This window comes from Tachysurus vachellii, chromosome 26 (genome assembly GCF_030014155.1).
Source record: "Tachysurus vachellii isolate PV-2020 chromosome 26, HZAU_Pvac_v1, whole genome shotgun sequence".
Lineage (NCBI taxonomy): Eukaryota > Metazoa > Chordata > Actinopteri > Siluriformes > Bagridae > Tachysurus > Tachysurus vachellii.
In genome coordinates, this window is record NC_083485.1 from 11204529 (window position 1) to 11226940 (window position 22412).

General features: G+C 39.3%; 1 protein-coding gene across 1 annotated transcript in view; it reads left to right on the forward strand.

Moving 5' to 3' along the window:
- Positions 1 to 633: 633 nt before the first annotated feature.
- The window catches only part of dhrs11a (dehydrogenase/reductase 11a), a 31626-nt gene continuing 9847 nt past the window's right edge, over positions 634 to 22412 (forward strand). The window contains exon 1 of the mRNA XM_060863569.1: positions 634 to 928. Within this exon, the coding sequence (XP_060719552.1) occupies positions 797 to 928 (132 nt within the window). The 5' untranslated portion in view covers positions 634 to 796. The remainder of the gene's footprint in view (positions 929 to 22412) is intronic.

Sequence of the window (22412 nt, forward strand, 5' to 3'; positions counted from 1 at the left end):
CGCCCTTAGGCAGAATGACTTTCATTATTTCATTTTTATACAACTGAGGGCCTTGTTCAGGGGCCCAACAGTGGCCGCTTGGTGGACCTGGGATCGAGCTCACAACCTTCCGATTGGTATCCCAACACCATAACCACTAGGCAACCACATAATATTTACAGAAAACTCTTCTTTTCTAGCCTCTTTGTCAGCAGACCAAGCACGACCATTGATGCTTAGAGGACAAGTTGTTAATCTTTTTATAATAAAATAGAATAGTTGTAAAAAAAAAAAAAATGCTGTCATTTTAATGTAACAATTTAATGCTGTCATTTAATTGTACAGCATGTTAAACAGCCGCTAGATGGCGCTATATATCTGCTTAAAATAACTTAATATTTTGGAAGAGAAAATAAAAATATTCTGTACTATTTATTATTTCTCCAGATGTTCTGAAAGGCTTTATATAAACTAACAGCATCTCCAGGTGTTTTTTTTTTTTTTAATATTTTTTAAAGCTGTAATGCTACTGAAGTATATCGAATTCCACTCAACGCTTTAGAAAAAAAAAAAAGAAAAAGAATAAAAAAGGTGTGGGCGGTGACACCAACCCAAGTGTTGTGTGTGGTTTTGTGTGTGGTGTAATATTTAATCCTGTGTTCACGGGGCGTTTTTATCAGCGCGTCTGACTGAGACACGGACAGAGGATCAGTCAGGGCTCTGATACGGTCACCGCACTTTAACTGGACACGAGCTTTGCTTTGATAACCGCTTCCAAAGTAATCTGGACAAACCCTCGGCCCGGTTTAGCTCTCCGATGGAGCGGTGGAAAGGCAGAGTGGCGCTCGTGACCGGCGCGTCTGTCGGGATCGGAGCAGCTGTCGCGCGCGCGCTCGTCCAGCAGGGCATGAAGGTGGTCGGTTGCGCGCGCAGCGTCGATAAAATAGAGGTAAGCCGTGATTTCTCCTCGCTTTATGACCACAGAGGGCACGTTGATGCGCGAGCGTTCACGCTACTTTGGTAGCTAGCCGATAGCTAACTATTCCCCAAAGGCAAGCCGGTGATCAGACCGGTTATTATACAGGCACGCGGAATTCACACATTTTTGCGCCTCTGGGCGTGAAACCCTTTTTATTTATTACCCCTTTTTATTTATTACCCCTTTAACTTCACTACCCCTTTTTATTCATTACACCTTTAACTTCACTACCCCTTTTTATCTTTTACCCCTTTTTATTTATTACCCCTTTAACTTCATTACCCCTTTAACTTCACTACCCCTTTTTATTCATTACCCCTTTAACTTCTTTACCCCTTTTTATTCATTACCCCTTTAACTTCATTACCCCTTTTTATCTATTACCCCTTTAACTTCATTACCCATTCTTATCTATTACCCCTTGTTATCTATTACCCCTTTAACTTCATTACCCCTTTTTATTCAGTACCCCTTTTAACTTCATGATGTGTCATTATCTGTTATAATAATGAACCAGTGATTATTATATAATAATAACAATACTAACAACAATAATAACAACAATAATAACAACAACAATTATAATAATAATAACAACAAAACAGGGGGGCACGGTGGCTTAGTGGTTAGCACGTTCGCCTCACACCTCCAGGGTCGGGGTTCGATTCCCGCCTCCACCTTGTGTGTGTGGAGTTTGCATGTTCTCCCCGTGCCTCGGGGGTTTCCTCCGGGTACTCCCGTTTCCTCCCCCGGTCCAAAGACATGCATGGTAGGTTGATTGGCATCTCTGGAAAATTGTCCCTAGTGTGTGATTGCGTGAGTGAATGAGAGTGTGTGTGTGTGTGCCCTGCGATGGGTTGGCACTCCGTTCAGGGTGTATCCTGCCTTGATGCCCGATGACGCCTGAGATAGGCACAGGCTCCCCGTGACCCGAGGTAGTTTGGATAAGCGGTAGAAGATGAATGAATGAATGAATAACAACAAAACAACAACAAGAATAATAATAGTGATGATATTAATAATAACAACAATAATAACAATAATAGTGATAATAATAATGATAATAATAATAGTAACAACAACAACAATAATAATAATAATAATAATAATAACATCATTTGCACGACCATTGTTAACCACGCCCACTTTTAATATTTGAATCAAAGAACCCAAATTTTTTAAAACCTGATCTAATTTTATCTACTTTTTTAAGCATGCTATACAGTGTTCGGTTTAAGTTATAGAAAATATAGTACAACATGATACACAAGGTCGCCAATTAGTACTTGATTCTGATTGGTTACTTCCAGCTGCATTGTTTTTGTAAACAAGCTGTCATTTCTATAGTAACAATTAACGCAGGCACTTAAACCTGTTAAAGCTGCATGTAAACACATACATTAAAATCAACAAGGTGTAATCGATGTTAAGTTGAGGTTTTCTGTAAGGAGACATTTATTAGCGTAAAAACATTTGCTTTGCAACAGTAAATTTAATAAATATATAAATTAAGATAAATTAGTTCCTATAAATGAACTTTTAGAAATGAGATTTTATTTTTGTCTTATTAACTTGATGAGGGATGATGAGGGAACGACTAATTATAGGTAATATACGTGATATCAGGATATAACTTGTTCTGGGATGTCCATATAACTATAAATGGATAAAAAGTATGACGTGTTTGTTAATTAATTAAAATAAAGAGTTATGGTATAACAGGAACAATACACTTCAGGGTATTGTTATTGGAAACATTATCGTCTTCAAGGTGCTATTGCAGCTCGTCACACTGGTGACTTCTGGACCTGTTGGCTATATTAGTCTCTAATTCATGTCTAAATTTTTTGAGGTTTCTATTCCATATGAGAAACAACAAATTAAACCCACAACAGGAATTTTATTGGGCTTAAATGTGAACTTTAGTCCACTTTCTGGTGTTATCCACCACTCCTTCTGGTGCCTCACCTGGACTGATCAATAGTCACAAAGACATGCTTTGTGCATTGTATAACCGTAAGACTTCACTCAATGCCACTCACTCCCATTCTTGCTAATCTTACTGCCTTGTCAATCATTGACTGTGCTCCAGGACTGTGCCTGGGCCTTTCCCCTTGAATTCACACTAGTCTTCATCATTGGAAATAAAGAGTTAGTTTGGGAGTACAGAAAAACATCTTAATGTGCCACATATTGGTATCCAGTGCTCTTCCATGGTCAGAAAGACAGTTTCGACCCCATGTTCACATGTCAGCTTTTAATCTGTAGTTTGATGACATCAGAAGCATCATTTCAGCTGAGGACTGCCAACCTCTGTCAGTAGTACAGTAAGTGTTACTTAATGGGATGAGGAGATGTGGTAGATGTGGTGGTAGTGAAACTATCTGCTGGTATTGTTGGCTATTCCACAGTGCTTCTGTTTGGTCAGAAGGTGTCTAAAAGGTTTATATTAAATGCCCATTCTAATATGTTACTGTGTCAGCTTCAACTTATATGCTAGATGTTCCACGTAAGCAGGATTTGAAAAGCGTGTATGGAGATGTTTATGTAACATTTATGGAAGGAGTCTCCAGTTCCAGTGCTTTGTAACAGTCAGAGGTACACATTGCTGTTATCAAAAACTGATCAACATCAGGGTAGTTGATATCACAGCAATCTCAGCATTCATTCCATTTTCCTCTAACAGCACACCTCGTGAGGTTTTATTCCTTATGTAAGGTAGACTGTAGAAAATGAGCCACTGCAGAAAGGGATTTGTGATTTGCACTTTTCTTCACAAGGTTAATGCTACTTGGAACACTTTAAAAAAAAAGTAGGCATGTTTTAGGCTTCCTTGGAATGAGAGACAAATGGAAAAACCCAGTTTCTCAAGCACAGTTGGAAACATTCAGGCACAGTTGGAAAACTCCAATTGGTTTTGTTTTCCATATACGATAAACAGTTTACATGTCTGATTATTTTTTTGTATAGGCTGGTAAATAATAAGTTTTTCCGTGGAAATTTCAGGAATAAAAAGCTCACTGGCTTGTATTTGAATTGTTTATGAATAGATTGACTAGATGGTTATGTTCTGATGTTCAGACATCTCTGTGACATTTATTTTACATCCGTGGCTGTAAAACCTATGAGAAACCCTGCGTGAAAAGATTGTTTGGTTTGTACTTCAGGAAATAAAGTTCTATGATAAACCTTGGAAAAGTTTTCTTTTGTCTTCAGAGTAGAAGATAAATTTTACCCATTAATTCTGTCTTGTCACTGTGGCAATGCTTCATAACCTGCCACCATATTTTCCTTCTGTGTTCTGCCTTAACGCATGCTGTCCAAAAGACTCAATGGAATCACATGTAGGACAAGTTGGATGTTTGGACTCTGAATAAATTCAGAATTTTCTTGTTTTTTTTTTATTTTTTTTGTACAAAGGTTCAGCTCACGTATAACACTCCGGTAAAACGTTATAAGCGATTGTAGTAGCCGTATGGCTCGATGCATCATGTGATCTGTGACTGTACTGCTGTGGTTACAGAGCTCATGAAATGTTATTTGCTTCTATCATTTTCAGGCAACAAGGCTGTTAAACAATCACTGTTATTTGCATTAAATAGAATTAAACAGCAAGATTTGTTTTCTTTCACCAAGAATTAACCAAATTGAATTCTAACCAATTTCTATGTTTACAACTGCCTTCAATGTCCCTGACCTGGAAGAATCTGCTCCTCCTGTTAGAGAGGAGTTAGGATAACAACATCGTACAGCAACAAGAACAGTACAAATCCTGGGTTAAAAATAAAATTGTGCTCATTAGTAAAGAAGTCTTCATTCCTGGTTTAAAGGCATCCTGTGATTCAGATGGAAAAGTTCGTTCCATCACTATCAGAGCTTTGGAGTCTGCCTTTAATGTATTTTGAAGGACGATGCCATGCTTGAAGGCTCGAAGAGAACATTTTAACGTGCTTGAGGATTGAGGCATGACCATATTATATGGATCTGATACACAAGCAGGCCATGCCTTTCTAAAATAGCATGCGCATCATAGAGTCTAGTCTACCAAATGCAGGATGACATCACAGCAGTGGGTTGAAAGATTGCCACATGGTTGCAGATTCATTCACCATAGAAAGCGACTGCCTGTGATGAAGAGTCAAGTTCTTTGAAGGTGTGACCTCCCACTGTCACACTTGGCTGACAATGTCACTGTGGCTTGTCTCTGTGGCCTTTCGTATTATCTATGTTTCTTTTAGACCTTTATCACTGACTGGTGTATAAACTACAGCCTCTTCATCTGTAGCGTGAGTCCAGCTTGCCTTGCATAACGTTTGAGTCTGGTTTTTTTTTTTTTTGCCAAATTGTATTGTACGACACGTAAAAGCCACCTGTTCACTATCAAGTGGAAAAACTGCATTATGGACAGTAACACATTTGTATGCTTCAAATCATCAGCCGCAGCATTCTGTGGTCAGAGCAGGGAAAAGATGCCAGCTTTCATATACTAACTCAGCATCTCTTGGTGCTTAAACTGGGCTTCAAACCAATAACTCTCCATATTAAGCCTGTTCCTTGTGAGCCACTAGTTCCGCGGTACAAATCACACACATTAAACATTATATAATTGTACAGTTATCTTGCAGACCAAGGTTCCTGTACATTTTTCCTCCTCCAAGACACCATATTTACTCTGGAGTAAATTTCCAGGATTAACAGAATTGATTCAGGGACCTTGATTTAGACAATGTCCATTCTCTTTATTTATTTTTGCATAGAGTATATTCTCTCTCTCTCTCTCTCTCTCTCTCTCTCTCTCTCTCTCTCTCTCTCTCTCTGTAATCACAGAACTGTCTCTTCAAGATAAAGTGAAAATACAGAGAAAATCAGGCTATTTGCAGCATCTTATACACCAGATGGATGATTTGTAAGGTTTCCTCAGAAGCTTCATTTAGTTCTAATTCTTCTCACATTGCAGTAGGAGATGGTACAGGCTTCAGGAATTAAATTGTGGTATATTTTTAGTGCTTCACTGTAAGTTTCCACTATTCTGGGAACCTTACACACAATTATAAGCATAAGCACAAACCCAATATCAAGCTCAACAGCTTTTTAGCAACGATACCCACCATTAAACTCATCTAACTTCCTTTTAGCATGAGCTGTGAATGGAATAACCTGCACCACCATGTAACCCAGCACCATGGAACACTTCTGATCAGACCTCACTGCACTGATAAACTCCAATTACTTGGTGCACAGATATGGCTCTTGACCATGCATTCTTACTCCGTGGATGGAAAGTGTGTCCTATGCCGTTATGCATCAGCTGACTCCTCACAAGCTAACACCCAAGGTCATATTGCAATTCTAAAAAGGGAATTTATCCAAAATATCTAGATTTTTTTTTTTTAAAAGAATGATTGAACCTCCAAAACCATTGATCAGTGTTCCACATCCTTCAGTATTCCAACAGTTCTAAAAGTGTGATACTGAACTATTTAGCCCCCAAAGTGAGGATCACAAGAAGACACAAAGAAAAAATAGAAAAAGATAGAGGTGGAGAAGAGAAGGAAATGAAATATTTGTTGAAGTTTGCTGATCAGGAATGAATAGTGATGGAACGAGAGGAATAGTGTTTGTTATGTAATCTCTGAGTGAGCATTTCCTTGAAATCGAGAGCACAATGTACGGCTCAGTGCAGTGTGCATGCAGGACTTAGTCAGCACGAATCCTGCTCAGATCATTGCTATGTCCTCCATGTATCTCTATACAATCATTAAACCGGAACATTCCACTGACCTTGGCAACACTGCTGAAGTGAGAAGTAAGCATGTGTCTGTATATGTGAATACATGTGACCATGTGTGTATGATTCTGTGTGTGTGTGTGTGTGTGTGTGTGTGTGTGTGTGTGTGTGTGTGTGTGAGGTTGAAGAAATGCACTTAAGACCTTGGGATGGTTCTTCAAATTGCCCCATTATTACTCCTTTCGTTAAGATCTAACCAGATCTAACCAGTTCTGGTTAAACAAGAATTTCAAAGCTCAGTTAACTTGAGTATATCACAGCATAAAAGGGATAGATATCAGTATAAAAACAGGTTAGGCTCTAAGTTTGCAGGTCATAAGTTCATGAACAAAAAAAGAGAAAATCAATGATGACGTTCAGGATTTAGTCAGTAGCAGTGTGGGTAATAAATACTATGTGCACTGTAGAATAGGAATAGTACCAGTTACATAACCATGCATTAATACTTATACAGCAGGCCATAGTCTAAATAAGATAAAAGACACAGACACCGATTGGTGAATATCATAAATCTGAGGTTTCTGACCTCTGAGCAACAGAATTATTGCCAAATTTCAAATATGGAACTGAAATGATAACATGAAATGTATATTACATACTAAGATCCTAATTTCATTTAAATTAGTATTTTCTCCCCAGAAATTTTAACAACCCTAAAGAGTATTTAGTTTTAGGAAAACGGCTGTAAATATTTGAAAGAAAGATGATACATGAGCTTGGTGCATCTCTAGCCAATGCCCTCAAGTGTGATCTTGCCCATGTGTGGGAAATGTCCCAGTTTCAGAAGTGCACAATTTTATTTATTGTTATTGTTTCTAGAATGAACTGTAAGTAGATGCTAGAATTTCACGTTAAAGCTAAACACCACAGAAATGAGTTATGTTACAGAGAATATATGTATATATATATGTTATGGAAAGATAAGCCACATGCTGCCAGTCATTCTGAAGACCACTCACTCTTAGACTGAGTTATCGGAGATCTAATTCGTTCCAGAGCACTAGTGATGCAAGTGTGCAACTTTCTCATGACATCATGATACAGGATTCCCTTCTGCTGTGGAGAAAACAGCGAAAGACAACAAAGTGTAACACAAAGAATTAAAACACTTTATATATAATTTGTCATTTATATACCATGTTGTGGTACTTGTGACAGCCAGGGACTGTAGGCTTGTGGCCCTGGTGTGGCACTGGACAGCTTCTTGAATGTTTGAGCTTGTCACCGTGGAGTCTTCACACATGCATTTTTTTCACTCGTTTCTTTCTTGTAGCCTGGGCAATAAGCCGAGTGCAGTTTTTATTTTCTCATCATTCAGACTTTGAAGTGGAGCATAATAAAGCAGTGACTTTACAAGTATACACACACACACAAAAAGTGTACACGTTCACTCTGGCAGCCTGCATCATTAATTCTCCATCACCTCTGTTCATTTGTATTTCTCTGTCTGTTCTTGTTCTTCTCTCGCTATAAACGTCACCGTATCCAACCTCAGTTTCACCAAATGCTCTGATTTGTCACTGATTCGCAAATGAAGCCTGACAGGCCTCTGTGTGGTCTGACAGAGATTGGCATTTAATGGAAATGACATTTTATGTATTTTTGCATCTAATTTGCCTTCCTTTTTATGCCCTTTCTTTATATTTTGAAGTATTTTTTATTTTGAAAAATACCTGTTCTTAGACAGCCAGTATTTACAATGTGTCACTAAAGGTGGTGGATCCATTTGGCCCCCAGGATATTGTTGTTGATGATGTAGAGGAACTAAACCTAACTGTAGGGGTACCTTATGGCTTTTCTGTGAATCATGCTGACACATTCAAACACTTATCTTCTCATCAATGCCTTCAGACTTCTGTCAGTATAAGTGGACAGGCATGAAACTGCTAAATAGCTGAGTATCTAAGCTGTAGGCCACAACTCACACACACACACACACACACACACACACACACACACACACACACACACACACACACACAGATTTATCTAGCTAAATTTAGCTGTCTCTTTTATATATAAGCAGAAAGACAGCAAAAACACGTGTCAGAAGTGTCAGAAGTTAGCATTTTTTTCAGATGTGCTAACACAAAATGACAGAACACTGTTGCTAACCAACTAAAATTAATAATATAACCTAACTACTAACCTAGCTAGTGTATAGCTGTTTTGTCTTTTATTTAGACAAAGCACAAGCAGAAAGACAGCAAAAACACGACGAACGTGTCAGGAATGAAAAAGTTAGCATTTTCCTCAGATGTTCTAACACAAAATGACAGATAACTATTGCTAACCAACCAAAATGTGCATAACCTAACTACTAACCTGGCTACTGGATACTTATTTAGCTAGTTAGCTTGTTAGCATATAGTTGTTCAATTTTTTATTCAAACAAAGTAGAAGCAGAAAGACAAGCAAAGTTTTTGAAATGTTAACATTTTCCTTAGTTATGTTGTTAAAATTTATCAAAAGGTATCTGATCTGTTCAAAGACTCAAAGACGTGTCACCCTTCATGCTTTTTATGCTATGAGCGGCATATCACTAAATCATACAAAACACACTCTCATGCTTTTCTTGTGTTGGTTGTATGTTCTCTTGTACATTCCTTGCAATGTTTTTTTAAAGCATTAGTCTGTATTCAGATAACAAACTTTACGTCAAATAGTTTTCAGCAAAGAAACACAGCAGGAAATTGAACAATTCTTGCAATCGATAAATATATATTTAATAAATATATAAAATAAATAAATATTTAAGGATTTTTTTTTATTTTTTATTTCAGTTGAATGTTTTCCTTTTAGGAACGTTCAAGATAAATGAATAAATATTCATATGAGTAAATAAAAATAAAACAATTATTGTAGAGAATAATCTATTTTAGCAGTAATTAAGGTCTTTGTGAAATGTTACCTAAAAATAGTAACAAACCTACTTTAATTTTTTTTTATCTGTGGGGGAAAAACACAGTAACACGAAAACGAATTGAATTTAAAGCTTGCCAATTTGCAGTAGATTGCGTCAATACAATAAGCTGCTAAAAAATATACAAGCTAGTTAGTTAATTTTCTCACCACACAGAATGCGTAATTTTTTTTCATTTGCTTGTAGTTTGTTTTTTTTGTGGGTGTTTAGCAGTTTCCTTTATTTGAATTCTGACAAGCAGTGGTAATAGCTGTATATAGCTTATAATTTGATCTATTTAAACGCATTACACAGTACTAATCAATGTGAAAGTTTGTTTTTGAAGAAAAAGCAGTTCATTGTTATTTTACAACACTGCTGCTTCTCTTGTTCCTCAAGGTCTACATATAAGCCATTTTATTTATGTAGAAAATGTGTGGGGGAAAAAAGGATGGAAAACATCAATTAAAGTAAATCCATGAAACAAAAAAGCTACACAGTGACTAATGGATCCAGTGCCACAAAAGAAGGAGGATGCTGGCAAACTGAGTGGTATCACAGACAGTGAGATATATGAACTCATATGGGTTCAGTGAGTTCACTCCAACCAAGAAGTGAAACGGGAGACAGAGAAAAAACCCTGACTGAAATCATCTCTAGTGGAACACGACCTAAAGCTTGTGGGCATGTTTTTTTACAGGCGTAAAGTCATGTTCTATGAAAAGAATGTGTATGCGAATGTTAAAGATTTAAAGACTTATGTGATATGTCATAATAATATATAGCTGATGACTGTTCACCCCTCTAAACCGTCCTTGATGGTTTAATCCGTCTGTGGTAAAAAAAAGGGAGGGGGATTCACAGCGGGGTTACGGCTTATTATCTCTTTTTCTCTGTTCTCACTCTATCCATCATTCTCTCTCTCTCTCTCTCTCTCTCTCTCTCTCTCTCTCTCTCTCTCTCTCTCATGCTCTCTCCTCCTGTTGTTCTGTCTTTCTTCATTTATTTATCTGTCCTTTACTCCATTTTTTGTTCATGCTGTTCTCTTTGTCTCAGACTTTCTCTTCTCTCATCTTTTCACTGAGTGAAATAAATGTCTAAAAAACTGTAAAATGTTGTAGATGATGCAATATTAAGCACCGTGTTGTAGTTAAAAAGGCTTTATCCTCTTTTATTTAAACAGGCAGTTCATCATAATCACAGATGTTTCACATGGACATTATGTTCCAGCTTTGTATTTGACTGTTAATCCTAAGATTGTGTGCTTTTTGTGTGCTAGTAATTTCTTTGGAATAATTCCTGATTCTTGAATTGTGTTTCTTGATCCTTAGCTCCACATTATCAGGTTGATCTAGATCGCCCACACAGTGTGGGTCGAGAAAGGAAACAGCAGTGATATTTAGAGAATGCAACATAAATCGCCTATTAACTGCGATACAATAAAGGCCTCTGTTATGGCGAGAATTAGGAGTGTCCTTTTTTGAGATTTAACACAGCACAAAAATAAAAAAACATAAAATAAAACACCTAAAAATACTCTGGTTTTAATTCTTTAGCATGGAAGACCTGGAATATTATCATTTCCCGGTTATACATATGAGATGATTTATGTAAACCGTTTAGATAGTATAGTCAGTCTTATTATTTATTTGTTTGTTTACTCTTTTTTGAGCATTGTCCATATCTTTATTTAATATTCAGTGTGTTCATATTATACTAATGTAACATAATTTCCCATGTGGGATCAATAAAGCCTATCTATCTATCTATCTATCTATCTATCTATCTATCTATCTATCTATCTATCTAGAATATACATCTACAGAATATATGTCTAAAATTTTAATTATTAATTATTTTATTATTATTATTTTTTTTTTATTATTATTAATTATTAGAAATTTATATTTACAAATAATAATTATAATTTTTTTTCGAGGGGGGCACGGTGGCTTAGTGGTTAGCACGTTCGCCTCACACCTCCAGGGTCGGGGGTTTGATTCCCGCCTCCACCTTGTGTGTGTGGAGTTTGCATGTTCTCCCCGTGCCTCGGGGGTTTCCTCCGGGTACTCCGGTTTCCTCCCCCGGTCCAAAGACATGCATGGTAGGTTGATTGGCATCTCTGGAAAATTGTCCGTATTGCGTTGGTGAATGAGTGTGTGCCCGATGACGCCTGAGATAGGCACAGGCACCCCGTGACCCAAGGTAGTTCGGATAAGCGATAGAAGATGAATGAATGAATGAATGAATTTTTTGATGATTTCTATCTTGTTTTGAAACCTCAGTATTCACTCAGGTGAGATCTTCTCTTGGTTGTTGACTTTGACACATACATATACCTTCTTTAGGATGTTCCTGATCTGGCCCACTGTTAAATGATAAAATATATGTAATTTCTGTACATACAACATGTGCACCCTTGACCATATGTTTCTCCAGAGTACAGTTGCACAGGTTAAGTTTGGGATAGTGGGGGAATTGAGGTGTAAGAGGAAACTTGGGATTGTTTGTAGTGTCCAAAATTCTGAATCGATCTTGCCTGTGGAAACAAGACCAGACACTGTGCGAGACAATGAGATGCAATGAAATGTTTGACATCACATTCACTTGGTTTCTGACTCACTCTTGCCTTGGGCTAGCTTGTTTTTTACACACCATGCTAAATGAGACTGGATTGTCTGCCATGCATGATTTCCTCCAAATGATTTCGATAAAAATGGGCTTGCTGGTGTTTTGATTCGGCACCACATCTCTCTAATGGTTAAATTATAGAGCCTGCCGTTTGGAGTGGGGATGCCATTGTTTCTTTAATTGCTGATGGCTGGTGAATTCGTCTAATGAAATACACTATAAGCAGAAGTCCCATTCATTCAAATCCTCTCCATTTATTCAGGAAAACCTGAGTATGTCTGAGACGTTGATATTACATCTCATGTCTAGTAAAATTGTCACGGACGCGGGATAAAAATGGACCCAAATGCAGGACAGCTTAACAAAAACAGGGTTTATTAACTAAAGGACCACGAAACAGGACAAAGACAACAGACGTAGACAACAGAGGATTCCACGCTGCACATGGCAATGCGGATCAAATAAATAGACAAGACAATCAGAAACATGAGGAACAGGTGTGCAGAAATGGGCAGGAAGAGACAAGGGCGGGGCAGACACGTGAACACAGAACATGGCACATAAACAAAAGGCACATGGCCAAAGTCCGGGCAGAGTCCTGACAGTACCCCCCCTCGAGGCACGGCTCCCGACGCGCCAATCAGTCCTAACAGTCCCGACGGATCCGGGAGAGGGGAGCAAGGCACACGGCGAGGCAGGTGGGGGGAGCAAGGCACACGGAGAGGCAGGTGGGGGGAGCAAGGCACACAGCGAGGCAGGTGGGGGGAGCAAGGCACACGGCGAGGCAGGTGGGGGGAGCAAGGCACACGGTGAGGCAGGTGGGGGGAGCAAGGCACACGGCGAGGCAGGTGGGGGGGAGCAAGGCACACGGCAAGGCAGGTGGGGGGAGCAAGGCACACGGCGAGGCAGGTGGGGGGAGCAAGGCACACGGCGGTGCAGCCAGAGTGGCCGAGCGACGTCCACAGCCGAACAGGAGGGCCGAGCGACGTCCACAGCCGAACAGGAGGGCCGAGCGACGTCCACAGCCGAACAGGAGGGCCGAGCGACGTCCACAGCCGAACAGGAGGGCCGAGCGACGTCCACAGCCGAACAGGAGGGCCGAGCGACGTCCATAGCCGAACAGGAGGGCCGAGCGACGTCCACAGCCGAACAGGAGGGCCGAGCGACGTCCACAGCCGAACAGGAGGGCCGAGCGACGTCCACAGCCGAACAGGAGGGGCCAAGCACAACCCCCGACGCACCGCAGCCAGACCCACCTCTCGGGAACCAGGAAAAGGGGAGGGAGGGCAGGGGGGAAAAAAAATCCTCCACAAAACAGAAAAAAAAAAAAACAGGACACCGAAAAAACAAAACAAAACTCGGGCTGGTGACATGGCCCGCAACCAGGAAGTGAGGCGGCGCCCCCCGCGGAGAAACCGGAACCGTCCAGGGTAAAAAAAATGCTCCCGATGTGTCCTGCTGGGTCCTGGTCTGGCGGAATCCTCTGTTGTTCTTGTCTCCTGTTGTCTACGTCCTGTTTCGTGTTTTTTAGTTAATAAATCCTGTTTCTGTTAAGCTGTCCTGAATTTGGGTCCGTTTTTTTTCCGCGTCCGTGACAAAAATAGTGACTTCTGAGCATAGATGTATGTGGAAAAAGCTGTTCACCTCATCGTTCTTAATTGTATTTTGCATGTGACTCCTGCCTGAATATGTGGACATGATAACTAAGATGTTTCATTAACAGAGCAATGATTTTTTTAGATACATTACAGAAATAACATAGTTCCCATTCAGGAATAACTGACCTTGTTCGTTTGTTCGCGTAAGTAAAATGGCTTTTTTGACTTTTACTTTGAATTAAAGGTTATTGGTGTAGGCACATCATTAAATGCATAAATAATAATGTTAATGGGTGGTGCTGATTTTAATACAAATGTGTGTGTGCGTGCGTCTGTGTGTGTTCTTCAACCACAACCTGCATGTTTCACATGTTGCTGAAACAGCATGAGGTGACTTTTCTGGACGCAACATATCCACACTCATGCTATCTTTGTTTAACACATTCATGACACCTCAGTCAATGCCAAGCTCTCTCTCTCTCTTTCTCTGTGTGTATGCATTTCTCTCTCTCTCTCTCTCTCTCTCTCTCTCTCTCTATTTTTTATGTAGTAGTTCATGCCTAAAGAACATCAGTTCTCTTGGCATACTTGGCATACTTGGCATATAGCTAGTCTTGGCACACTGAATGTACCAAGCCACACACACTCGTGCGCTCCTGCGTGTGCACACACACACACACACACACACACGCATGCACACAATTCTTTGGCTATAGAAACAAATCATTCACAGGTTGTAAGACTTCATTCGCTGAGCGCACTGAGCTAAGAATGTTGAAAACCTGTTTTCTGCTGCAGGGGAATTCTTCACGACAAAAAGGATTTGCGCTTTTCAGTTCGTCAATAACGTCTTATGCTGCATATTTCCATTTTGTTAACTTCAAGAGAGAGAATAATTAGTGGAAGCTGGTGACAGAGCGACTGCTTAAAGATTTTACGTTATAATAAGATAATAAGGTATGTTATAATTCATTCATTCATTCATCTTCTACCGCTTATCCGAACTACTTCGGGTCACGGGGAGCCTGTGCCTATCTCAGGCGTCATCGGGCATCAAGGCAGGATACACCCTGGACGGAGTGCCAACCCATCGCAGGGCACACACACACACACTCTCATTCACTCACGCACTACGGACAATTTTCCAGAGATGCCAATCAACCTACCATGCATGTCTTTGGACCGGGGGAGGAAACCGGAGTACCCGGAGGAAACCCCCGAGGCACGGGGAGAACATGCAAACTCCACACACACAAGGTGGAGGGGGGAATCGAACCCCGACCCTGGATTTGTGAGGCGAACGTGCTAACCACTAAGCCACCGTGCCCCCCGGTATGTATAAGGCACGTAATAATAAGAACTTGTCCTGTTGACGTTTCACAACATAATTATAAACATCCAACACAACATGCCATACTTTAATTAATTAAAAAGTCATTGTTGGCAAGTTGCTGTGGGTGAACTCTATCTGTTACTCCACCTCACCCTTTCTCACTGTTGATCCATGAACACACTTTCTGTCCTTAACACCAAACAGAGTATCTCTTCAGGCAGTCTTCTCTGTCCTCTAATGTTTACAGTCAACTGTGATGTTCATTGTTACACTTGGCTTTAACCAAGACGTTCTTCATTAAGTTCCCAAACTTGAAAACTTGTAACCATAATAGCAGCTAATCAACAGGACTGCATGATAACATCAGAAATATAAATGGGATTATTTCACAAAATATCACAAAAGAGTTTTATGCCATCAGAAATTATGTATAGATAGTTGGATGAATAGATAAATCTACTAATAGTTAGTTTTAATTATAAGACCACTAAGGTACACAGGATGTGGTAGAATAGTGGTTAAGGTGTTGGAATACCGATCGGAAGGTCATGAGTCATGATACTAAGGCCCCTTAGTATAAATGGATGGATAGATGGTCCCTTAACCCTCAATTGCTCTGTTGTATAAAAATTTAAGTCACTCTGGATCAAGGTGTCTGCCAAATTCTGCAAATGTAAACAGTGAATGAAAGCTTAATGCCAATGTATAAATTTTTGATGTTTAATAAGTCACTTGGTTTTCTTGCTTTGGCTGGGAGCCAAGACAGAAAAATTTGCCATGCTTGCGAGGTGGGTGGGGCTTACAATCTCTCACCTGTCAGTCACACCACCACTAGCCAATCGTCTCCGTCTCTGAACTCACACATGCGAAAGAAGTCAGATATCACTATACTCCATGTGTTACTTAGTTCAATTAAAACAGAGCTTTCAATTTATTGTCGTTCTAGCTATAAACAAGTAAAGAGTAATAAATCGCATATATATATATATATATATATATATATATATATATATATATATATATATATATATATATATATATAGATGTAATATATTGTAGAATAGTCACAATAATGTAGTAAAATATAAATCTCACAGCAAGAGAGTGGGAATTTTTTTTTTGAAAGATTTTTCCTGTTCACTCCGTGTGTTATTTTATAGAGTTAATGTGTGTTTTTTTTCTCTAAAATAGTAAGAAATAAGTGAAGGGAAGAAAGAGATGTGTACAAACATTTGAATGGTGGTATAAATGTTTAAAAGTTGAGGAAGCACAAAATAATAGATGTGAGCCGTGAAATACAACAAAACCGACACACACACACACGTATACATGGAAAAAATACCATAAATAAATATATAATATTTTTTTAAATTACAGATTTTTCTTTTTTTTTTTTTAAAAATTATGTAACTACTCGCGGGATAAAAATAAAAATAGTATTTGAATAAAGATAAAAAAAAAAAAACAAACGTACCATAATCGTCTCCACATGACTGCTGACATATCTTTATAGTGATGTCATTATGAAAGATCTGAGAGAGGATTCCCATTTGAGATATGATCCACCGGACACATCACAGAAACTTGCTACGAAACAGTTTAGAGTTTGCGCTCTGTGTATCCGTTCTGTGCTCACCTTTTCTTTCAGACTCAAAACTAAAGAAGTTTATGACCAGATGATCTTACGGTGCTACAGATTTTTACCCAGATGCATACAAGCAACTTAACTAATACTGAAATCAATTTTTTATCTGATTACTTTTAATTGTTTCATTGTGAGAGCTCTGAAAAATTGCCTCTTCTATTTTCCAGGTCTAATGTAGCATCTAGTTCATCAGACAGATCAATATCACTCACGGCTAACTGATTTAGAAGATTTACTGTAACTGTAACTTAAACTGAAGTTAAACTTTATTATAAACTTCGTACAAGGTTAGACGATTGATTTCTCTGCACATGCTGGAAATTAGATTTAATGACTATACGGAGTGGGTCACATTATCTGCCTTCAACCTTTGAACTGTAGCAGACGGTATAGAGAGTGAGGTGTGTGTGTCTTTGTGTGTGCGCTTAAATAAGCATCTAAATAAATCTAGTAGCATTAACATTTTGTCAGATGTAAATTTATGCATAATAAGTGACACTTATCCATAATGGATGTGATATTGATTGAGGCGTCTGTGTGTGTGTGTGTGTGTGTGTGTGTGTTAAAGCTGTCTGTATGATTTTTTTAGTAGGTTCCTTTCCATAATATATCCATTTTTAAGGCAAATCAGAAAAGAGCTGTCATTTTTTCCCTCAAGCAAAGATACATTTCCATATTTTTACATTTTACATCCATTAGACAAATGACGTAAGATTACATATATAAGGTGTTCATTTCCATCAGGCACATACTAGAACTCAATTTTAAACTCATTTGAATTGCAAATGGAAATTTATTCGTGTCTGTGTATAGTAAATAGGAAGCTACTTGGGATCCAATGCTAAGTTAAAGATGGAAATGTTTCTGGAAAATTCATGTAAATGTTATATATACTCTATACAAGTTTGTGCACCTGCACGTGTTTGTGAATGGTGTAGCTATTCAGAGCACTCCCTTCTTTCTTTCGTCACTAGAACATAACCGGTTTATGATCGCAGTGCCACTTCCAGCCTCTGCAATCAATCAGATCGATGTCTTCGACACAAAGGTCAAGAGCACATGCAGGAAATGGATCTGTGTGTGAGAGTGAGTTGTGTACAGCATTGATCAGAAAGAAGAGTGTGTCTTCAGTGAGAGTCCTGTTAGCAGGGTCTTTCTCTCTCTCTCTCTCTCTCTCTCTCTCTCTCTCTCTCTCTCTCTCTCACACACACACACACACACACACGCATTTAGCTAGAAGAAGTTGTATTCTTGCAGTGTGTCTCCAGCATGTCTACTCTTGGTGTGTTGGCATGTGTGTGCGAGACGTTGCCATGGTGCACGATGTACAATGTCTTTGTTTTTACTTGGACACTGTGCACCATTTGTGCTGTGGGATGTTTTCTTGGGGTTTTTTCTGATTGGTCTGTGTTTCTCTTCTTTCTTCTCCTCCCTTTTTTTCCTCTCTGTCTTTCAAAGATTTCAGTTTTCACTCAGCTTCAGCATCCACTTTCTTTCTTCTCTCACGTCATGCTTCCCTTTCAGTGTTTTCTTATTAGTGCTTAAAAATGTAGATGTTAATGAATGAAAATGTTTTGTATTGTTATTTAAATTCATGCGAATATTAATGAGTCTGTCACTTTTTTACCACCACACACACAGAACAAACAGTATTACTGTGTGCTTTTTTGCATAAACTACAGATAAAGGTTTATTCTGCTTACTCTTGGCTGTATTTTAGTTTCTGCTTACACGCATTTAGAGCTCTTTTTCAAAATAAAAGATGAAGTTAAATATATAAATAAAGATTATTGGGGGCACGGTGGCTTAGTGGTTAGCACGTTCGCCTCACACCTCCAGGGTTGGGGGTTCGATTCCCGCCTAGGCCTTGTGTGTGTGGAGTTTGCATGTTCTCCCAGTGCCTCTGGGGTTTCCCCCGGGTACTCCGGTTTCCTCCCCCGGTCCAAAGACATGCATGGTAGGTTGATTGGCATCTCTGGAAAATTGTTCGTAGTGTGTGATTGCGTGAGTGAATGAGAGTGTGTGTGTGTGCCCTGTGATGGGTTGTCACTCCGTCCAGGGTGTATCCTGCCTTGATGCCCGATGACGCCTGAGATAGGCACAGGCTCCCCGTGACCCGAGGTAGTTCGGATAAGCGGTAGAAGATGAATGAATAAAGATTATTCATTCGTTCATTTTTAGTAAAGACCTTATCAGGGTTGCTGTGGATCAGGGCCTGTTTTCATGAAAATTCTTAGTGAAAAGATTTGCTAATGATGAAATTCTGAGAAAATTCTTAGAAACGTGGGGGTTTCTCTTTAAAATTAAAGATAAGATGAGCTTTTAAGGCCAAAAAGTCTTAGGAGTAGTAAGAGGGACTTTTAAGAGGCTTAAGAGTTTCTTTATCAGAGGAGGAAATGGCCAAAAGTTGAAGAGGGAGAAGAAATGCATACAATATTTAATAATGATAGTTAGTTAATAAAATGATACAGATGAGATCATGTAGGGATTATTTTTGTGACCGATCATTTTTATATGATTTCAGAAACAGAGCCAAAATATTATATATATATTACATTCTTCCGCTGTGGCATTTAGAAATATGTTCACACCTCCGAAATAGAGCCAAAATGCAATAGCATATAATGCATAAAATGCATATAATTTGTCTCTATGACATTTCTGCACTGTGTCGGAGATGTTTACATTTACATTATTATGTCCACATTATTCATTCACCTTGGACGGAGTGCCAACCCATCGCAGGGCACACACACACTCTCATTCACTCACGCAATCACACACTACGGACAATTTTCCAGAGATGCCAATCAACCTACCATGCATGTCTTTGGACCGGGGGAGGAAACCGGAGTACCCGGAGGAAACCCCCGAGGCACGGGGAGAACATGCAAACTCCACACACACAAGGTGGAGGCGGGAATCGAACCCCGACCCTGGAGGTGTGAGGCGAACGTGCTAACCACTTACAGATGTAAGTGTTAGCACATCTCTAATATGATCGATCATGAATGTAATCCCTACACAATATAACCTCAAATATCTTAACATAGAGACAAAGTTAAGGATTATTATTATTTATTATTTATTATTTTATTGTCCAACCAATCACAGTCTTAGAAATAATGCGTCATACCTAGTAACAGGGTTAATCCCCACCTCCTCTCTAAGATGAAAAGAGTTGCTCCAACCCCTGAACCTATTGACCCTACCGGTCTATCACAGGGCACCATGTGCACACACACATACACAAAAAAAAAACACACACATACACAGACCTAGGAGTGATTTTGAGAAGCCAATTCAACTACTGATGTGTTATACAGTGCAGTGTGACGAGTCTCAAATTCAGAATTGAACTCCATTTTAACTCTACTGCTTTGAGCAAGCAAGAACTTGCCTTTGTGATCCTACCTGTTACTGTCATTAAATGTTTTTGACACCTGGTTAGATTTCAAGGTCATGTTTCAGGTGTATTTTGGTTGAATTAGATTTTTTATAAATCTATTATAAACAGATTCACCCAGCAAGAAGCTTATTAGGAAAACATATTTGAAAAACAACATTTATAGAGCGGTTTCTCGATGGAATCAAATAGTGTTCATCTCCAGGGATTTTCATTCACGACATTATTCTTATCAAGTGGCCAGTGAGCCTATACACATTGTGAACCCTGTTTACCCTTTTTACCAGTATACTGGTGTTCCTTTCTGCTGTTGGAATAAAATCAACTCAGTATAAGCAAACTAATTATTTTCTGGCTAAATGAATATAATGTCCCTAATAGTGTATGGTAAAAACAGGAATACTTAACCGCCACTGTGGAGTGACACTCAATGGTGAACATTAACTAAACAAAACAGGCACTAATTTCATTATTTGGTCTCTGGTAAAAAAAAAATTATACAGACTTGGACCTATTCATTTCCCTGTTTCTGAGTTAATATGCAGGAGAAAGAGGTTGGTGAAGCAATGAATGACACTTAACCGAGTGGACGTAAGGTATTACATGCTTTTTATATTGAAACGGCTGTGAGCAGTCGAACAGGATGAACTGGAACATAATAGCTTTGACCAACAACATGTGTTCATGTGAGTGTGAGCAGAAACGCAGTCTGCGCCATCTCGGATGTGTGGGTACACACATTTATTCTCACACAAGCACACTGTGGACTAACGCTTTAACACAACGCAAGCTGCTAATTATAATGTGTGTTTGGAACAGCTCTACACAGTGCAGTATCACACCACTGAGGCACAATGTGTGAATGTGAGTGTGTGTGTGTGTGTGTTTGTGTGTAAGTGCTATCGTCATGGCATACTGGACATAGAGTCAGAAAGCTGGGAAAGCTATATTTACAGTGAAATATGATGCCATTGTGAGTCAATTGTAAGGTTGAGTGTTTTGTTAGACGGCCTACTTGATTTCTCTAGCTGTGAGGCACAACTGTATTTGAACCCTGTTCACTTGATGTATTTTTTTTTTTTTTAGAATTTTTCCAAATCAGATTATTGTTTTCCTGTTAAAAATGTCTTAAGGCCTAATGTCTTTTGGAGTTTTTTGCACCACTGATGCACCACTGATGCTCATAAAAAATGTACAGAGTGGTTCAAAGACGCAGCGCTGTGTCTGATTGCTTTCTAGTTCAGACTGTAGATTCATGCACTCTATAAGTGACAGCCATGTTTGGTTTGTCTGTTTGGGCTGATATTTGTCAACCTGCTTTAACGAGAGATCGGTAGCACATCATCAGCGATGATTTGAAGGCACATTAATGGATGTATTGAATGTAGATGTGTGGATTATTTGCTGTCGTGTGGATTATTTGCGGGGGCACGGTGGCTTAGTGGTTAGCACGTTCGCCTCACACCTCCAGGGTCGGGGTTCGATTCCCGCCTCCACCTTGTGTGTGTGGAGTTTGCATGTTCTCCCCGTGCCTCGGGGGTTTCCTCCGGGTACTCCGGTTTCCTCCCCCGGTCCAAAGACATGCATGGTAGGTTGATTGGCATCTCTGGAAAATTGTCCCTAGCGTGTGATTGCGTGAGTGAATGAGAGTGTGTGTGTGCCCTGCGATGGGTTGGCACTCCGTCCAGCGTGTATCCTGCCTTGATGCCCGATGACGCCTGAGATAGGCACAGGCTCCCCGTGACCCGAGGTAGTTCGGATAAGCGGTAGAAGATGAATGAATGGATTATTTGCTCTTTTTTCTGTAAAATGTCTCTGGAGGAGAAACTTAGAAGTAGCTAGTAAATTTAACTGTTTTTTAGCCTACGAACTGCTGTCCTAACATGCTGTATGTATTTAGTAAAATTAGTCTGAATGATCAAGAACAGTTCATTTATTGTTTGTTTCTGTGATACAGAACCTTACAGTACAGCATACTGCTAATACAGAGAGCTTGTTTTGCCAACATTGCTGTATGCTAACATTGCTGTATGCTATCATTGCTGTATGCTATCATTGCTGTATGCTAACATTGCTGTATGCTAACATTGCTGCTGTTGTTGTTAGCAAATTTACCACAGAAGCTCTTGCTAATAGTAAAAGGAAATAAGC